We start from the raw sequence: 13761 nt of genomic DNA on the forward strand, positions 1-13761 counted from the left end.
TGACAAGAGCGGCGACGCTCAGCTTGGCTTCCTTTCCATACTGTTGCGATACCTCTACTCTGGCTCCTTCTCTCCCACTACGGCGACCGGTCCACGCATGCAAAAGCTCACCACTCGATTACAGGACCTAGGCTTGATGGATAAAAGGGACGGAGCAGCAATAAAGCTGACTATGCCATACCCAGCGACATCCTTGCTGCGATCTGTTGCCTCGCAACTCTTAAGCGGATGTTTTGGAAAAGCAGTAATAAACCCCATGAAAAGGTAAAGAACTGACTTTAGATATCGTTGTTATACCCACGAGTTTAACGCCAGAGCACTTCAAAGGAATGCGAAGCTTACAGCACCAAATGATCTATATACTGTAGCTCAAGATCAAAAGGGACAAAGGGCTCTTGCCAGATGGGTGCGGCGTCGAGACTAGGAGTGGCGAATCCGCGTTCGAGAGTTTTGTCCGCTTGAACCAGATCAACAAAAAGCGCCGGGGGATCGTTCCTATTACGCCTGTCAGCCAGCCATTCTTTCCTTTCTCGGAAGGTGAGCTGCTTCCGTTCTTTTGGAAGAGCGATGCGCTGCAGAAAGAAATCAAGAAACTTATAAAGTGAGGAGACTATGTGCTTACGGATGCACAGAATTGGCTGTCCGATAAAGCGCCGGGATTCCTCGTCACAATTCTAACCATAGATATCAGGCGGGATGGACAGGATAGGCCCAAGCGCCAGTAGCCAGTAAATCATGCAGGAAGTAACACAATGCCCGTGGAGGAGATACGGCAGCACCTAACACTCATTCGACAAAGCAACTTCGATCCCAGGACGTACGAGAGAAATAGCCGTATCCTACATGGGTCTCTCCGAACTGAAGGATTCCGTCTTCAGATCGTCGCCTTCGAGTTGCAGGAACCCCAAGCCGCTCGATACAAACAACTCTCAGAGAGTATGCTGCCGACTCGAACTACATCCGTCATTGTCGGAAGGGATTACCATTTGACTGAAGTTCGAACCGTTGTTAAGGTCTGCAGGATGTTACAGCTCTCTGGGGATGCAGATCAGAGGAAATCAAGATCCTTGGTCTGGATCTTGGTCAAGCATGTGTAGTCGGAGCAAGCGCGTTGTTGCCCGAGGAACCCAAGGAGGCGGAACTCAAGAAGGCTCAGCGAGATCAGGATGGCGGTATTGTAGCGAAAGAGCCCTGCAATGACACTAAACCAGTCCCCGGTCTCGCCACTTATTATAATCTGGCTGCGGCGCAGAAGGCTGTCTACCAACCAATCCTCAAGTACCGACGCTGGCTGGAAGAGTGCAAACGAATAGTCCTCCCTGGCGCAACAGAATCCATTAGCGACATCGAGAGTGGGCTGCCACCTCTTTGCGGCGACGATGCCATTTTCGCGAAATATGTGACGGAACTTGGAAACGCAAAGGAGCAGTCGCACAGCTTTTATAACCACAGTATGGTTGTTAAAAAGCACCGGTGGGATGCCAAGGAGGCTCAGGAAGCAGAGTACGCGATTATTATGAACTGTCTGCTCAAGATGGTCGGGGTGCAACTGGCAGAGAGAGGGACGAAGGGAACAAGGTCGTGATTGGGGTAGACCTTGGACGACTTTCAAGAAAGTCTAGGCCTATGTCTTTGCATACATTCTTCCAGTCCTACTTTGTCTAGAAAGCAAGTATCGTTGCTGGGGTCTGTGAGAGCATCACTTTTTCTTTAATTGTCAATGATACTTAATAGTGGACTGTCCTTTCACGGTCCCTCGGGTACATCGTATTACACCTCCAGGGCTCTTTCCTTCGGTGACGTAGTTTTCGCGGCCATCGTCCTGGAATCTGTATTTATTTATTTATTTTTTTGCATAAAAAGATCTGCTTCTCTCCCTCCCTGTCCCTCTCTCTTTCCCTCTTCACCTCTTCCAATCTCTCAACAAAGACAACAGCAACAAAGGTATGAACAATTTTTTCACTTGGACTTAGTCTTTACAAAGGAGAAATCACGGACGACGATGACTTGATCGACCCATATAAAGTCATTCCTGAATTACCATTATGTTGAACAAAATACAGTTTCAGCCTTGTCTGAGTCCCCACCTTTCTCTACTGATTATCATCACCTGAGATAATGTCTATAAGCAGTTGAAATGCATCGCATACTGACCTATATCCTGCTCAATTAATCTTGTTTTCCAGGTTGTTTACAAGGAGAACATCAACGGGAGGCAATTGGAACGAACGATCGATCATCAACCATAGGAAAGCCAGTAACAAAGTACACGTATGTGCATATTCCATTTCTTTCAATATCACATCTATGGTGGTCCTATTAATGATTGTAACGCATGACGGGCGGTCGGAATGTGTTCGTACAAACACGTCAATTATGTCGAAATGTCATGCTTCTGAAATATCACTCCTCTTCATTCTTGGTCATGAAGTTTGAGTTCTTCAAGAAGCATCTGAGGATTAACCGCGTGTGATTTCTACTTTGCTCTTCATTAGATTGATCATCTCTTTCCCAAACGACATGCAGGTTCTCCGGCTATCGCTGTAAATTAGCGTTCAATTGCGCGATGAATGGTAAGGATCTACATCTCGATGAACCACTTTCTCTTTTTCCTAGCATTTTTTTTCTTTTCATTTTGGACGGCTACAAGGATGATTTATAAGCATGTCAAGCTCAACAATCTGAAACGGATGGAGACCCCATCTGCCAAGTTGTGACTATTCTAAACCTGAGGCCATCAACAAAAAAAAAACGCATTCGACTTTCTCTTTTCTTTATTAAGAGGCATTGATGAAAAAGATATCAGAGATTCTGACTTGGTGCATGTTGCGCTTATTTGTAGATCGTATAGTCGCCTTCGTTTGATCAAGCGAGCTGTATGTAGAATTGACAAGCTTCGAGGTAAGTTCTGTAGGCTAGACTAGATTTTGGCTCCTTTATATTGTCCATGTTGCAAATAAAGCATGATGTTTACGAAGCGATAATGCTGTTGAAAAAATGTTAATACGGAAGGACCATTGGATTGCAACGTTTCAATTGCTCGAGAATATTGAACGATAGACCATGCCCTGATATGGCCTCATGCTGTCATGGCACTGGGTATTAGGCTTAACCATAACTTCTCCCGTTTGGTTCGATCCGAGGGTGACATAATTGGACAATGTCGCACGACAATCCCCGTACTTGATTTGTCGTCTTCCCCATTCCTCCATTCCACCTTCACCTTAAACTAATCGATTATGAAGAATCAGCAGCCTCATTCACGCCTTCACCACTCGCGCGGATCGCTATTCGTCCTCTCCACAAAATCCACAGGGGTTGTTGCAGCCGTTGCAGTCGGACTCGCTGCGGCTGCGCGTCCTTCCGCTGCAAAAATGACGAACGGTGCCCTCTTGATATCCGTGGGAGCACTGCAATGCTGCTGGCTCGGTGCGAACCTGGTAAGCAGACAAACGTCAAAACTACCCTGCCCACTTCAAACTCTTTTAATGGCATCTTGTCATGGTAAAAAATGAGTATCTAATCAGATGAAGGATACTAGGCAATATCATTCTTAGAAGCACCCGTCAAGTTCCTAGCACCTTCACCCTCCCGTCGGGGACTCATCGACGTCGGCCGCCACGTCTTTTCGGCCCTCAACAAAGTAGAAGTCATCCTCGCTGCCTTTGATATCCTCGGCTGGTACCTCCTGACCCAGCGTGGACTGATCGTGCCTCTATCCACCGGATGGACCATCGGATCGAATCATGCAGGATTCCGGCACCTGGGACCGCGCTATTGGCTTCAGTTCACGCCCGGAGTGATCGTATTGCTGCTCCAGAGCTTTGGGTTCCTCCCGATCATGAGGAGTGTAGGCGAACGATTTATTGAGGGTCGACCGGTTGAGAACCCGAGGGTCCATGGGGTCTATGTGGCCCTGGAGGCGGTCAAGGTCGCGGCATTAGCTTTTAGCACAGTGAGCGTTGGAAAGGCACTGCTGAAGTTGACCTAGAGTAGCGTCCGAGCTAAATGTTTTAAAATAAAATAAAATAAAATAAAATGGATTTTACCCAGCGGGGGGTTTTTTTCCTGCCTGGCCTTTGTTTGTCCTCGCGTGCTGATTCCTAGAAGAACAGAACACACTTTAATCTACAAACGTGGCATTCCCAACGCACCATGGACGCATTCCAACCTCGCCCGGTCTCCCAGCGAAAGCGCAGCTACTCCACCACTGCGTACTCATCCCAGGAAGAAGAAGCCACATCGTCTTTGAACAGCAACAATACTGATTCACAGGCACCAGCATCACCACAGCCAACAAGTCTGCTTGCCACAGCAGTAGGGGCCCAAGTCCTAACATACGAGTTCATCAATAACGGGACCGTTCTCCCTACGGCAACAGCTTCAAAGCAACAACAACCGCCTATCGCAGCACCGGGACAATATGAGGGAATTCAGATGTCAAACGAAAGGACCGCCTTTGGAGTCTCCAGTCTTAAGTGGAGTCCTGACAGTACGTCTTTGTTCAATGGTCTTCTTTACTTCCGCTGAGAGGTCTCTTTGAGCTAACGTGAAATGCCGTGTCTTTCTTTCGTGGCTCCTAATGTCTTTATAGATTCGATGCTGGCCGTCGAAGCACAGGATGGCCGGATATTTCTGCACGACAGCAGGGGTCGGTTCCGGGAGACATTGGTGCAGGAACCAGTAATGGAGGTACCACAAAAGCAGCACTACACGACCATTGCTTTCTTCACAGTCAGGACATGGTCAATTAGGACAGCGTGATGTACTAATGCTGAATTCGCTTCACTGCTAGACATCTCGATCGGGAACCCAAAGATGTGTTTTGTCGTGGGCACCAAAACCGCAGCGATTGTACTTTGCGAACGGTCAGAAGGTCATGACATGGGATTCAACATTACGCCGCACAGCCGAGACATTTGAGGTGCGGCAATAGTGAACATAGATATCGGGTGCTGCAGTTGTAATGAATGTGAGGTATCGGCAGTATGGGCTTGACAAAGAGTTCTTTCATTTGACAATTTCATAGATGGCATCGAGGATCAATGCACTGGCAATCAACTCGGAGGATATCTTGCTGGCCGTCGGACAAAACTCTGGAAGTGTGGATGTCGTCAATCGCGCGACAGGGGTCAGCGCGAGGCTTGAAACGCCATCATCACTGGTATGTCTTGCAGATCCCTCTCCCTCCCTCTCTCTGGCCAATTCCGAAGAATTCTAGTAGATCATTATCTAGCACGAAACTTGACAACATTTTTTTTTTTTTAAGATCATGGCAAAGCTCGAGTACTCTGTGTTCAGTCGATCAATATTAGGTGGCATAGGCAATGATGGCGTCTTACGGCTATGGGACACTGGATCGAATGGATCGACAACCATGTATCACAGCTTCACTATGACGCACGAGGTCCCGATAAGCGGCATGGCCTTTAGTCCCTTCAATCGATATCTCATTTGCACAGCTGGACTGGACAAACGATACGCGCTTTATGATGTCGAGAAGAAGAACGTTGTCAAGAATACGTTGACAGAATATGGACTGACCTCAGTCGCGTTCAAGAACGACGGGATCTCGATGGCGTTTGGGACGGATCAAGGAAAAGTATTGCTGTACGATCTGCGATCGACAAGTCGACCCATTTCAATTGTAGACACCCGCGTCGATGCCCCGATCACGGCGGTTCACTTCCAGGGGAAACAATCCTCGAGTTCCTCGTCGATGAAGCGACATCAGACCATTAATGGACATGCACTCAAAAGACAGAATTCTGCAGGGTCCAAGACATCCATTTTTTCAATTAAGGATTCATTGGTATCTGCACCAGCAAGATCTCCGTCAACAGCAGGAGCAGAAGGCGCAGTTCAGAATGCAACAGAGACGGTCGGCCATGGTGCAACATCGACATCTGGGAGGCCGATCCCGATCAAAACAGCAACACTGAGCCATCCAACATTGAGCCAATTCACAACTGGCAATGGTTCATCTTCCTATGATGTACGAGAGGTACAATCTGTAGGCGTCAGCAGTAAGGGAGGCATCTTCGATCTGTTATCATCCAAGCGCAACAATAGCGGCTCAGATTCCGCGGTAGCAGCAACAGCAGTGCAAGAAAAGATTTTATTTAAACCCAGACGACCGACAGCGCCATCATCCGTCTCAACAACAGCCAACAGCACTACTATTACAGGCAATGGTTCAGCAGCATCCTTGTCCTCGAAACCCGTGACTGCAGGAGCTACGTTGCCAGGACCATCTTTATCAGCTAGCGGAGTCCGCAGCAATGGCGGCAGCGGTTCCGGAAAAGGGATTGGGTCAGCGCCAACAACACCAATCAAAGAACAAGTGAATCCATTCGGTAGCGGTACTACGGGCAGCTATCCTAACTCAAGGACGGTCTCACCGTTTGCGTTCCAAGTTATGCAGTCGCGCTCACCCTCAGGGGACGATACATCCACGTCATCTTCATCCGTCAACACCCCACCCAGATCTCCATCAGGTCCATCAGAGCAAAGTCATCAGAAGCACCACCATTATCAGTACCCATCCATCGATGACCAGCCTTCGGCTTCAAAATCATCATCGTCGAGGGTTTCAAGCGTAAAGCGTCGGAAATCGTTCGGAACGCTCATGGCTTCGGGAGGGGCTGCTTCTGTATCGTCGACGCCTGATGCGATAATGATGTCGGATGAGAAAATGGAGTTATTGAGGGGACAGATCGTCGATCGGGTCAAGAACGTGTTGTTGGATCAGTCTGTGGAACGTTCACCGTCACCGCCAGTGGCAGCAGAAACATCGCAGCAACAGCAGCAGCGTGGATCGAAATCGACGGCACCAGTGGTGCAGGATCTGTGGATGCAGGTCGGCCTTGAAGGCGGAGAAGGGATGAACAGGCCGGCGTCGTCGTCTATGAGAACTCAATTTTCGTTTCTGGCTCAGTCAGCATTACCTCCACCCTTGTCCTCCTCCAGCACTGCAAAGGCCAATACCAACGGCAATATGATGGCAATAGACCCCTTACCGTCAACTTCAATATCGTCAACTTCACTACAATCCAAGGTTCTAGAGAGCGTGGTTGACGGGTGTCTGATGGAATTCCGGGCAATGGTCCGGAACGATCTCCAAAACATGCACCTGGAAATCCTGCGACAATTCCAGATCCAAAAGATAGAGATGGAGACGCTTCTGAAGAAATATACCGAAGATCTCTGGGAGGAGAATCAGCGTTTGCAGGAAGAGAATCGGCGACTCAAGACGAATTATTAAAGTAACGGATTGGGAAGGACGTAACTGCAATCCTTTGTACAGCAATAAAACAAGGGTGTCGGCGAATGCATTTGTGCGCGCAGTATGAGTTCTCTCGATCTCACTGCAGATGAGAGTGCAATGGCGCCACTATGATGCTGTTACCCTGATAGTGAGACGATGGTTGCCTACAGCCTTCAGGCACGCATTGAATGATGAACACCATGGGGAGGTTCTTTTTTTTTTTTTCTTTTTTTTCTTTTTTTTTTTCAAGATAAAGATGTGATCTAGCCATTGTCACTGGTAATGAAGTCTATGAACGTTTCCGTTAGGAACGTCCGAGCTCACACCAGGATAAGTAGCGCAAACACTCCGTTGATAATATTTTTATTACTATTCCAAAAGGTTCAAAAGGTTCAAAAGATTCAAAAGTTGCAGTTGGTAGCCCTTGGCACCACCACAGGGCTCCCTCTCAGTTTATTCGACCTGTCAGAGATCAGAAAATGAGTCTGGATTCACGCGACCAGTCTAGCTGCACCAATCCTTTAGTCCATAGTCCGATAACTCGATAGTTCAGACATCAAGAAGAGATCGCCTATCGGATTTAAAGATTCTCGGTACTGATACGATGTTTCCCAACTTCATAACTCTGAATATGGAGTTTATGGGGACTCTGCTACCCGTCGACCAGGTTGAGACAGCGCGTCGATGCTCAAGCCTTAAAACGTCTGCATTTGGTCGTCAAAAAAACCCCGTTAGATGGACAGAGCTTCAATGGATCTTGTTCGACTCTTTAAGGCCGATACCCAGCCGAACACGAAAGACCTCGAATTCATGGCTTCATCTTTGTCTCAAGGCGACACGGCTCTCCTGAGGACCATGCCATAATGCAATTATTGGCAAACATCCTTACGGGTTTCGGACCGAACTTGATTCAAGCCCTTCGTGACCAATTCCCAGCCCGCTACAATCATTCCCCAGCCCTGGAGCACCGGGATCTCATCGGCTACGACCATTCAACCAGTGGCATGATTGAAATGTATGGACGTATAGATCAAAGCGGAAGCTGTTGTTAGGGGTTGAGCTCGGATCTGCATATCCCTGCAATTCTTCTGTCATTATTGACTTTGGACAGGCAGCATCTTCCGATCCAGACGCAGCGGTGACGACGACACCGAGTGGCGATAAAATGGGTCGGCTACAAATGCGTATACCATGTCGTTTGATGCCCTGGCCGATTTATTGTCTATATGTACAGTATATATGGATAATATTATAAGGTTGCTTTATGCTAAATCCGCGGCATGCTGCTGCTGCTGCTGCTGCTGTTGTGGAACCTGCGGCACCTGCGATTCAGGCAATGGAGGAGGTGTCGGCAAGGACGCAGATGTTTCCGACCGACGACCTTCAATCGACGAAGAAGACTCCCGCTCTCGTATGTACGACGCTCTCGACTCAGGACTGATATTCAAATACTCAGACGACTAATTTAGTTTAAGACAAAACCCCAAAGGTTTAGATCCGAGTTAGCACAAATCTTTCCTGTTTCTGAGTGCATGCACAGACTTTTCGCGCACAGACATTCGGAACCAACGTGCACAAAAAAAAGGAGCAGTTTCAATACTCACCAAGACTTGATTCATGTTGGCACGACGCTGAGGATCGGGGTGTAGTAGCATCCGAATCAAAGCCCTAGCATTTGCGTCCGGAACAGCTTGTTCAAAATGCGGGATCTCAAGCTCCCGAGCACTCTTCCATCGCAACCCATTCGCTAATGCGGGCGTGTCGGCTGAAGGATGCGCCAAAAAGTGCAATACCGTGTCATCCGATAGCGATAACGGAAACAACGGCCTCGTCGCAAACAGTTCCTATACATCGGAAACGAATTAATAAAAGAAGCATCAGTAAACGAAGCTGTGCATCTATCACCATCAAAAGGCATAATAGTCGCGAAGACCGCCTTACATAGACCAAGCATCCAAAGGCCCAAAGGTCGATACTAAAGTTGGCCGTAACACCCGACGACGCCTGCTTATCCACCGTCGTGCCTCTCGCCACCTCCGGCGGACAATACCGCACTGTTCCGATTCCGATACACTCCTCGTTCGCAACTCTTGACGACTCCATATCAATCAATTTCCATTGTTGTCGAGAATCATCCCGATTATGCATCACATTCGACGGCTTCAGATCGCAGTACACGATCTTCTTCGAATGACACCATGTTAGACACCGCAGTACGCCCTTTCCAATGTCCCGAATGTATTTTCCGTCAAGAGAAGATCCTGACCGATAGAGTCCCGCGCCCGCCAGATCTAACGTCTCGTTCGGTTGAGCGTGTTCGCGCAGCGCAACCTTCTTGGCCTTCCTCGCATTCTTCAACATCTGCGCCAACGTCTCGTCCAGTCTCTCCAGAATTGCCAACCGGACCTTGGCTGGCTTATTGGGATCGTCCGTCTCGGACACAACTAGTGTCGCTACATGCTTCAGCTCCACAATATAGGGCCCCCGCAATCGCTTCAGCACCCGGCACTCGCGCTCCCAGGCCTCCTTTCTCGCAAAGGACTTGATCACAATCGGTTGTTGAGTATCAGAATCGATCGCAAACAAGATATCGTTCGTTTCTCCATGAATTGGACTTGGTGATTTCGAAACCTTGTACCGAGCTGGTAAGTTCTGCACCAGTGCAACCAGTGCCGGGTTGTCCAGAGTTGTATAAGTAGTTGAAGAATTGGTGGTCGAGGTCGAGGTCGTATCCTTGCGACGAAGATCCGTCGGTCCCTGCTCGTTCTTCTGAGCCTGCTGCTCCTTCTTCTCTGCATTCTGACTATGCAGCTGGATCGACCCACTGCTACGATAGTTCAATATCAAGGCCTCCTCCTCGCTCGGACGCGCCGCCACATCCATGCCCGAGCACATCAAAGTGACCCTATCCAGCGGACTCACAGCGTTAAAGATCGTCGCATCCCTTGGACTTCCTGATCCATCCCGGTTTAATACCTCAGTTGATGTTGCTGTGGCGAATGAGATCGATCCTGGTCCGATCGAAGATCCATTTCCTGTCCGAACCGAAAGCCCACTCGGGTCTCTACGTGATGCCCGTGAAGCACCTCCTGGCGGATGAACCATCAGTGGTATTCTCTGCGAGCTGCTCCCACCAAGGCTTCCTGTCGACTGGCCCAACGATCGCTGCGTCGATCCTGCGCCATGGACGCGAGTGGGTATATACCGCAGCGTCGGCATGCTGTGGTTACTATCCCGCTGATCAAACGACAACGACGACGCAAACGTCCACCGATCTGCATCCTCCTCATCGTCTTCTGCCAGGTGTGCTGGGTAGAACGGATCCGAAGAGACCGAGCCCACTCTGACACCAGCTGATCCACTTGTCGTTGTCTTCGGATCCGATCCCTTGTGCGACCCACTATGAGGATGCTGGTACCGTTCCGATGATCGACTCGACTCTGCCCAACTCGATTCTTGTTCTATCGCTGCAAACGCTGCCATAGACTGCATAGGGTATCCATGCGGCGGCATCGATTTCCGAATCGCCGCATTTTGCGACCGTTTCCCGGCTGAAGATGCGGACTCCTTCCCCAAGGTGCTGTTCAAACTCGGTTTGTCTTCGGCCACGATATCCCTAGAGATATGCTGCTCGCCATCGCTCAAGAAACTACTTGTTCCCTGGGACCGACTCTCTTTTCTCCTAGATGACCTCCTCCTGAATAGTAAGAAGCCGACAAATGCCGCAATCAGGACAACGCTGCCGCAGATGACCCCAATAGTGAGAGGCAAATTGGTGCCCTTTGTCGCTGATCCAACGGGCGGAGGTGCAGCAGGCATCGGTGCGGTCGGACTTGGTTCCTTTGAAGAAGTCCATTGCCAGGCGGTAGTGTCAAGAATATAAATGTTGGTGTCTCTAGGGATGGGTGTACCATATCCGCCCCAGACAAGCATGTTGGTGCCATTCAACAGTGCCGAGTGTCCAGTCCTCTGCCCAGGTCCCATCAGCTTGTTGGTCGCTACCCTGTTCCAAGCCCATTGGGACGTGGATGCATCCAAGACCCATACATCGTCATCCAGCGGCCCATCAGGTCCTCCGCCTAGTAATTGGCGGTGCATCAACCAAAAAAAAAAAAAAAGACGCAAGGTGTTACCAGTCAGTGCTATTTTCAGATCCTTGTCAAACAACCGCGTGCTCGATCTTGTTTGCTATTTGGCTCAAGGCGGCGGCGCCGTCGATGTCGATGCGAAGGCATATGGCATATAGATGCCAATTGTCTGTGAGCACCCTCTCGTGCAGATATGCATGATGAGATATGTTTGTACGCGTGTGATACCATAAACAAAAGGGCGTCGATGTTTGTATATCCCTTTACCGTAGACAATCATTGTGTTGTTGAGGCAAACTGCAGTGTGGCCCTTTCGAGCAGAGGGTATCGTTCCGCCGTTGCCTGCGCTGACGGGCACTGCCAACTGCCAGACTTCCAGGTTGAGATCGAAGGTGTGGACCGTGTTGAATGCCTGGGTCGCTTGATCGCTTCCGCCAAAGATAATCATCATGTTTAAACCTGACAGTCGGCACATAGTGTGGTACATCAACGCGGGTCCGTTGGCGATTGATGTCCACTGAAAGGTGCTCTCATCCTATCCCAAGCAGATATTGTGTCGTCGTGTTAGTGATACGGGTTCCATTCCTGCAAATCCCATAAATCCTACTCCCAACCCATTGTATCCACTCGTCCTCTACCCACTTTAACTCCCCGAAGTTATGGCCATCAGCGTCATAATAAAAATAGAACTGCTTTGGGGCGTGGTGTGAACACAAGCCAAGGGAACGAAAGTATGGAGTTCAGTAAAGGTAATAATAGGCAGGCCCAAAAGGAACCTCCGCTGGGCATAGGGTAAATATAGACTGCACACATTCATCCATCCCTCCCCTCCTGTCAAAAAACCACGAGAATATTACTATTAATAATAATAATAACAATAATAATAATAATAATAAAGTGTCTTGGAGACAACTTACCAGTTTGGTGAGATCGTTCAGGACGGTTGTAGTCGCAAATCCATTCTGACCAGCGGCTGCTCCTCCATGTACAAATACATGCGTGTCTGATGCGCCGACAGCGGCCCCAAGTCGTAGTTGAGGGGCAACCGCAGGGTTCGCTAAAAATGAAAAGGAGAATCAGACGAAGACCTCCATTTAGCATTTTTACCATTTATCATTTAGCATTAGCATTGGACATTTAGCATTGGGCATTTAGTAACGGAGAACCAAATACAATAGGTGGCAATAAAATCTGTTGCAGTAGATGATCATGATTACGTGAGTTGGGTATAGACCAGACCCAGAAGTAAGTATCGAGAGCCAGTAAAGCATTGGCTGGCGAGGACGCATTGGCGACCAGCGACATCATCCTGCCCTGGGACTGAAGAGGGATTGAGGTAAGAAACTTCTGTGGTGCTGGCGATGAGGATCCTGGAAATTGGATGGAGGGCTGCGACCATTGACGGAGGGTCGTACTCCAGACCCAGACATCATTGGAGCCCGGGATGGTTGCACCGTAGGGGCTCCTGCCCGCGTCCGTGGTCCCGCCAAAAATGACCATGGATGTATCCACAATTGCAGCTCCATGGAAAGCGCGCCAAGTCGGTGAAACAGCCTGTGCCGCAACTGTGATCTGAGGAGAGGCCATGGCCAGGAAGGAAAGGAGGGAACAAATGGCTAATGAATTTGCCTCTATTGCGGCTTTTACGGGTATTGAAGACGAGGATGATGATGATAATGATGATGGTGGTGATGTTGCCGTTGTTTTTGTTGTTTTTTGTGCTGGTGTTGGTACAGTTGTTGATACAGTTGTCGGCATTAATTTGATGGATAGTAGTGCAGGCGGTGTCGATATCGGCGCTGATGGCCCCCTCCGTCTCCACCTCGTCTTTGTTCTCCTTGAGAAGCGCCCTGGTTCAGTTTCTGGTTTTGGTCCTGGTGTTGGTGTTAAGTGTGACGAGCAAGGGCCAATGGATGATTTGACCCGTAAATGTGACAGAGCATCAACATGGACGGGTCCTGAGGCGAGATATGAAGAGGTGTGAGTGTGAATCTGTATGCGAGGGTGACATCCCCTGGGCCCCAGATATGAATTTAGGGTTCCCAGAGAGTGAGATAGAGCATGGTCCATGCTCAGTGGTGGCACCGACAAGCCAAGTGAGTAAGGTGTGTGCGTGTATAAATGAGTGAGGGAGAATGAAGGAATGAAGAAATGAAGTAATGAAGGAATGAAATGAAGAAATGAAATGAAGAAATGAAATGAAGAAATGAAATGAAGAAATGAATGCACGAATGAGTGAGAGATTAAGAAGGAGCGAGAGAGCGGGATAAGAGGGATAAGAAGGAATAATCATAAAACGGCGGCAGAGGAAGGACAAAAGGAGGAAAAAGGACCCATCCAAAAAGGCATCTTTCCGCAACCTAAAGCAAAAGAAGCAGCAGACAAAGCAGCAGAAGAAGCAACGAA

At 48.9% G+C, this 13761-nt stretch overlaps 4 protein-coding genes across 4 annotated transcripts; 2 read left to right on the forward strand and 2 right to left on the reverse strand.

Annotated features, from left to right (window-relative positions):
* The first annotated feature begins 3194 nt into the window (after positions 1 to 3194).
* BC939DRAFT_454877 (uncharacterized protein) lies at positions 3195 to 4075 on the forward strand. Its single transcript, XM_051556121.1, has 2 exons — positions 3195 to 3440; positions 3542 to 4075. Exons 1-2 carry the CDS (start codon positions 3240 to 3242, stop codon positions 3989 to 3991), a joined length of 651 nt encoding a protein of 216 aa, XP_051411119.1. The 5' UTR covers positions 3195 to 3239; the 3' UTR covers positions 3992 to 4075.
* Positions 4076 to 4502: 427 nt separating this feature from the next.
* Positions 4503 to 7476, forward strand: BC939DRAFT_454881 (uncharacterized protein). The gene is made up of 4 exons (XM_051556122.1): positions 4503 to 4692; positions 4796 to 4924; positions 5030 to 5164; positions 5270 to 7476. The coding sequence occupies exons 1-4, from the start codon at positions 4555 to 4557 to the stop codon at positions 7262 to 7264; spliced, it is 2397 nt and encodes a 798-aa protein (XP_051411120.1). The 5' UTR covers positions 4503 to 4554; the 3' UTR covers positions 7265 to 7476.
* Positions 7477 to 8972: 1496 nt separating this feature from the next.
* BC939DRAFT_199508 (uncharacterized protein) lies at positions 8973 to 11934 on the reverse strand. The gene is made up of 2 exons (XM_051550599.1): positions 11623 to 11934; positions 8973 to 11346 (listed from the first exon to the last, which is right to left on the reverse strand). Exons 1-2 carry the CDS (start codon positions 11840 to 11842, stop codon positions 9065 to 9067), a joined length of 2502 nt encoding a protein of 833 aa, XP_051411121.1. The 5' UTR covers positions 11843 to 11934; the 3' UTR covers positions 8973 to 9064.
* On the reverse strand, positions 11665 to 13406 carry BC939DRAFT_199560 (uncharacterized protein). The gene is made up of 5 exons (XM_051550600.1): positions 13210 to 13406; positions 12573 to 13154; positions 12273 to 12412; positions 11998 to 12044; positions 11665 to 11890 (listed from the first exon to the last, which is right to left on the reverse strand). Exons 2-5 carry the CDS (start codon positions 13111 to 13113, stop codon positions 11842 to 11844), a joined length of 777 nt encoding a protein of 258 aa, XP_051411122.1. The 5' UTR covers positions 13114 to 13154; positions 13210 to 13406; the 3' UTR covers positions 11665 to 11841.
* Between the last annotated feature and the right edge of the window lie 355 nt (positions 13407 to 13761).

Source organism: Gamsiella multidivaricata (genome assembly GCF_025024155.1).
Source record: "Gamsiella multidivaricata strain RSA 2152 chromosome Unknown BC939scaffold_42, whole genome shotgun sequence".
Classification (NCBI taxonomy): domain Eukaryota; kingdom Fungi; phylum Mortierellomycota; class Mortierellomycetes; order Mortierellales; family Mortierellaceae; genus Gamsiella; species Gamsiella multidivaricata.

Excerpts from the sequence above, each read along its gene's own strand:
- BC939DRAFT_454877 (XM_051556121.1), top strand. The coding sequence starts at position 3,240 with ATGAAGAATCAGCAGCCTCATTCACGCCTTCACCACTCGCGCGGATCG. Across the intron at positions 3,441-3,541 it reads GCTGGCTCGGTGCGAACCTG|GCAATATCATTCTTAGAAGC; the intron begins GTAAGCAGACAA and ends GAAGGATACTAG.
- BC939DRAFT_454881 (XM_051556122.1), top strand. The coding sequence starts at position 4,555 with ATGCCGTGTCTTTCTTTCGTGGCTCCTAATGTCTTTATAGATTCGATG. Across the intron at positions 4,693-4,795 it reads TGCAGGAACCAGTAATGGAG|ACATCTCGATCGGGAACCCA; the intron begins GTACCACAAAAG and ends CTTCACTGCTAG. Across the intron at positions 4,925-5,029 it reads GCACAGCCGAGACATTTGAG|ATGGCATCGAGGATCAATGC; the intron begins GTGCGGCAATAG and ends ACAATTTCATAG.
- BC939DRAFT_199508 (XM_051550599.1), bottom strand. The coding sequence starts at position 11,842 with ATGTACCACACTATGTGCCGACTGTCAGGTTTAAACATGATGATTATC. Across the intron at positions 11,347-11,622 it reads CAACACAATGATTGTCTACG|GCGGAGGACCTGATGGGCCG; the intron begins GTAAAGGGATAT and ends GCCAATTACTAG.
- BC939DRAFT_199560 (XM_051550600.1), bottom strand. The coding sequence starts at position 13,113 with ATGCCGACAACTGTATCAACAACTGTACCAACACCAGCACAAAAAACA. Across the intron at positions 12,413-12,572 it reads CTGGTCTATACCCAACTCAC|CGAACCCTGCGGTTGCCCCT; the intron begins GTAATCATGATC and ends TTTCATTTTTAG. Across the intron at positions 12,045-12,272 it reads TGAACGATCTCACCAAACTG|TTCTATTTTTATTATGACGC; the intron begins GTAAGTTGTCTC and ends GCCCCAAAGCAG.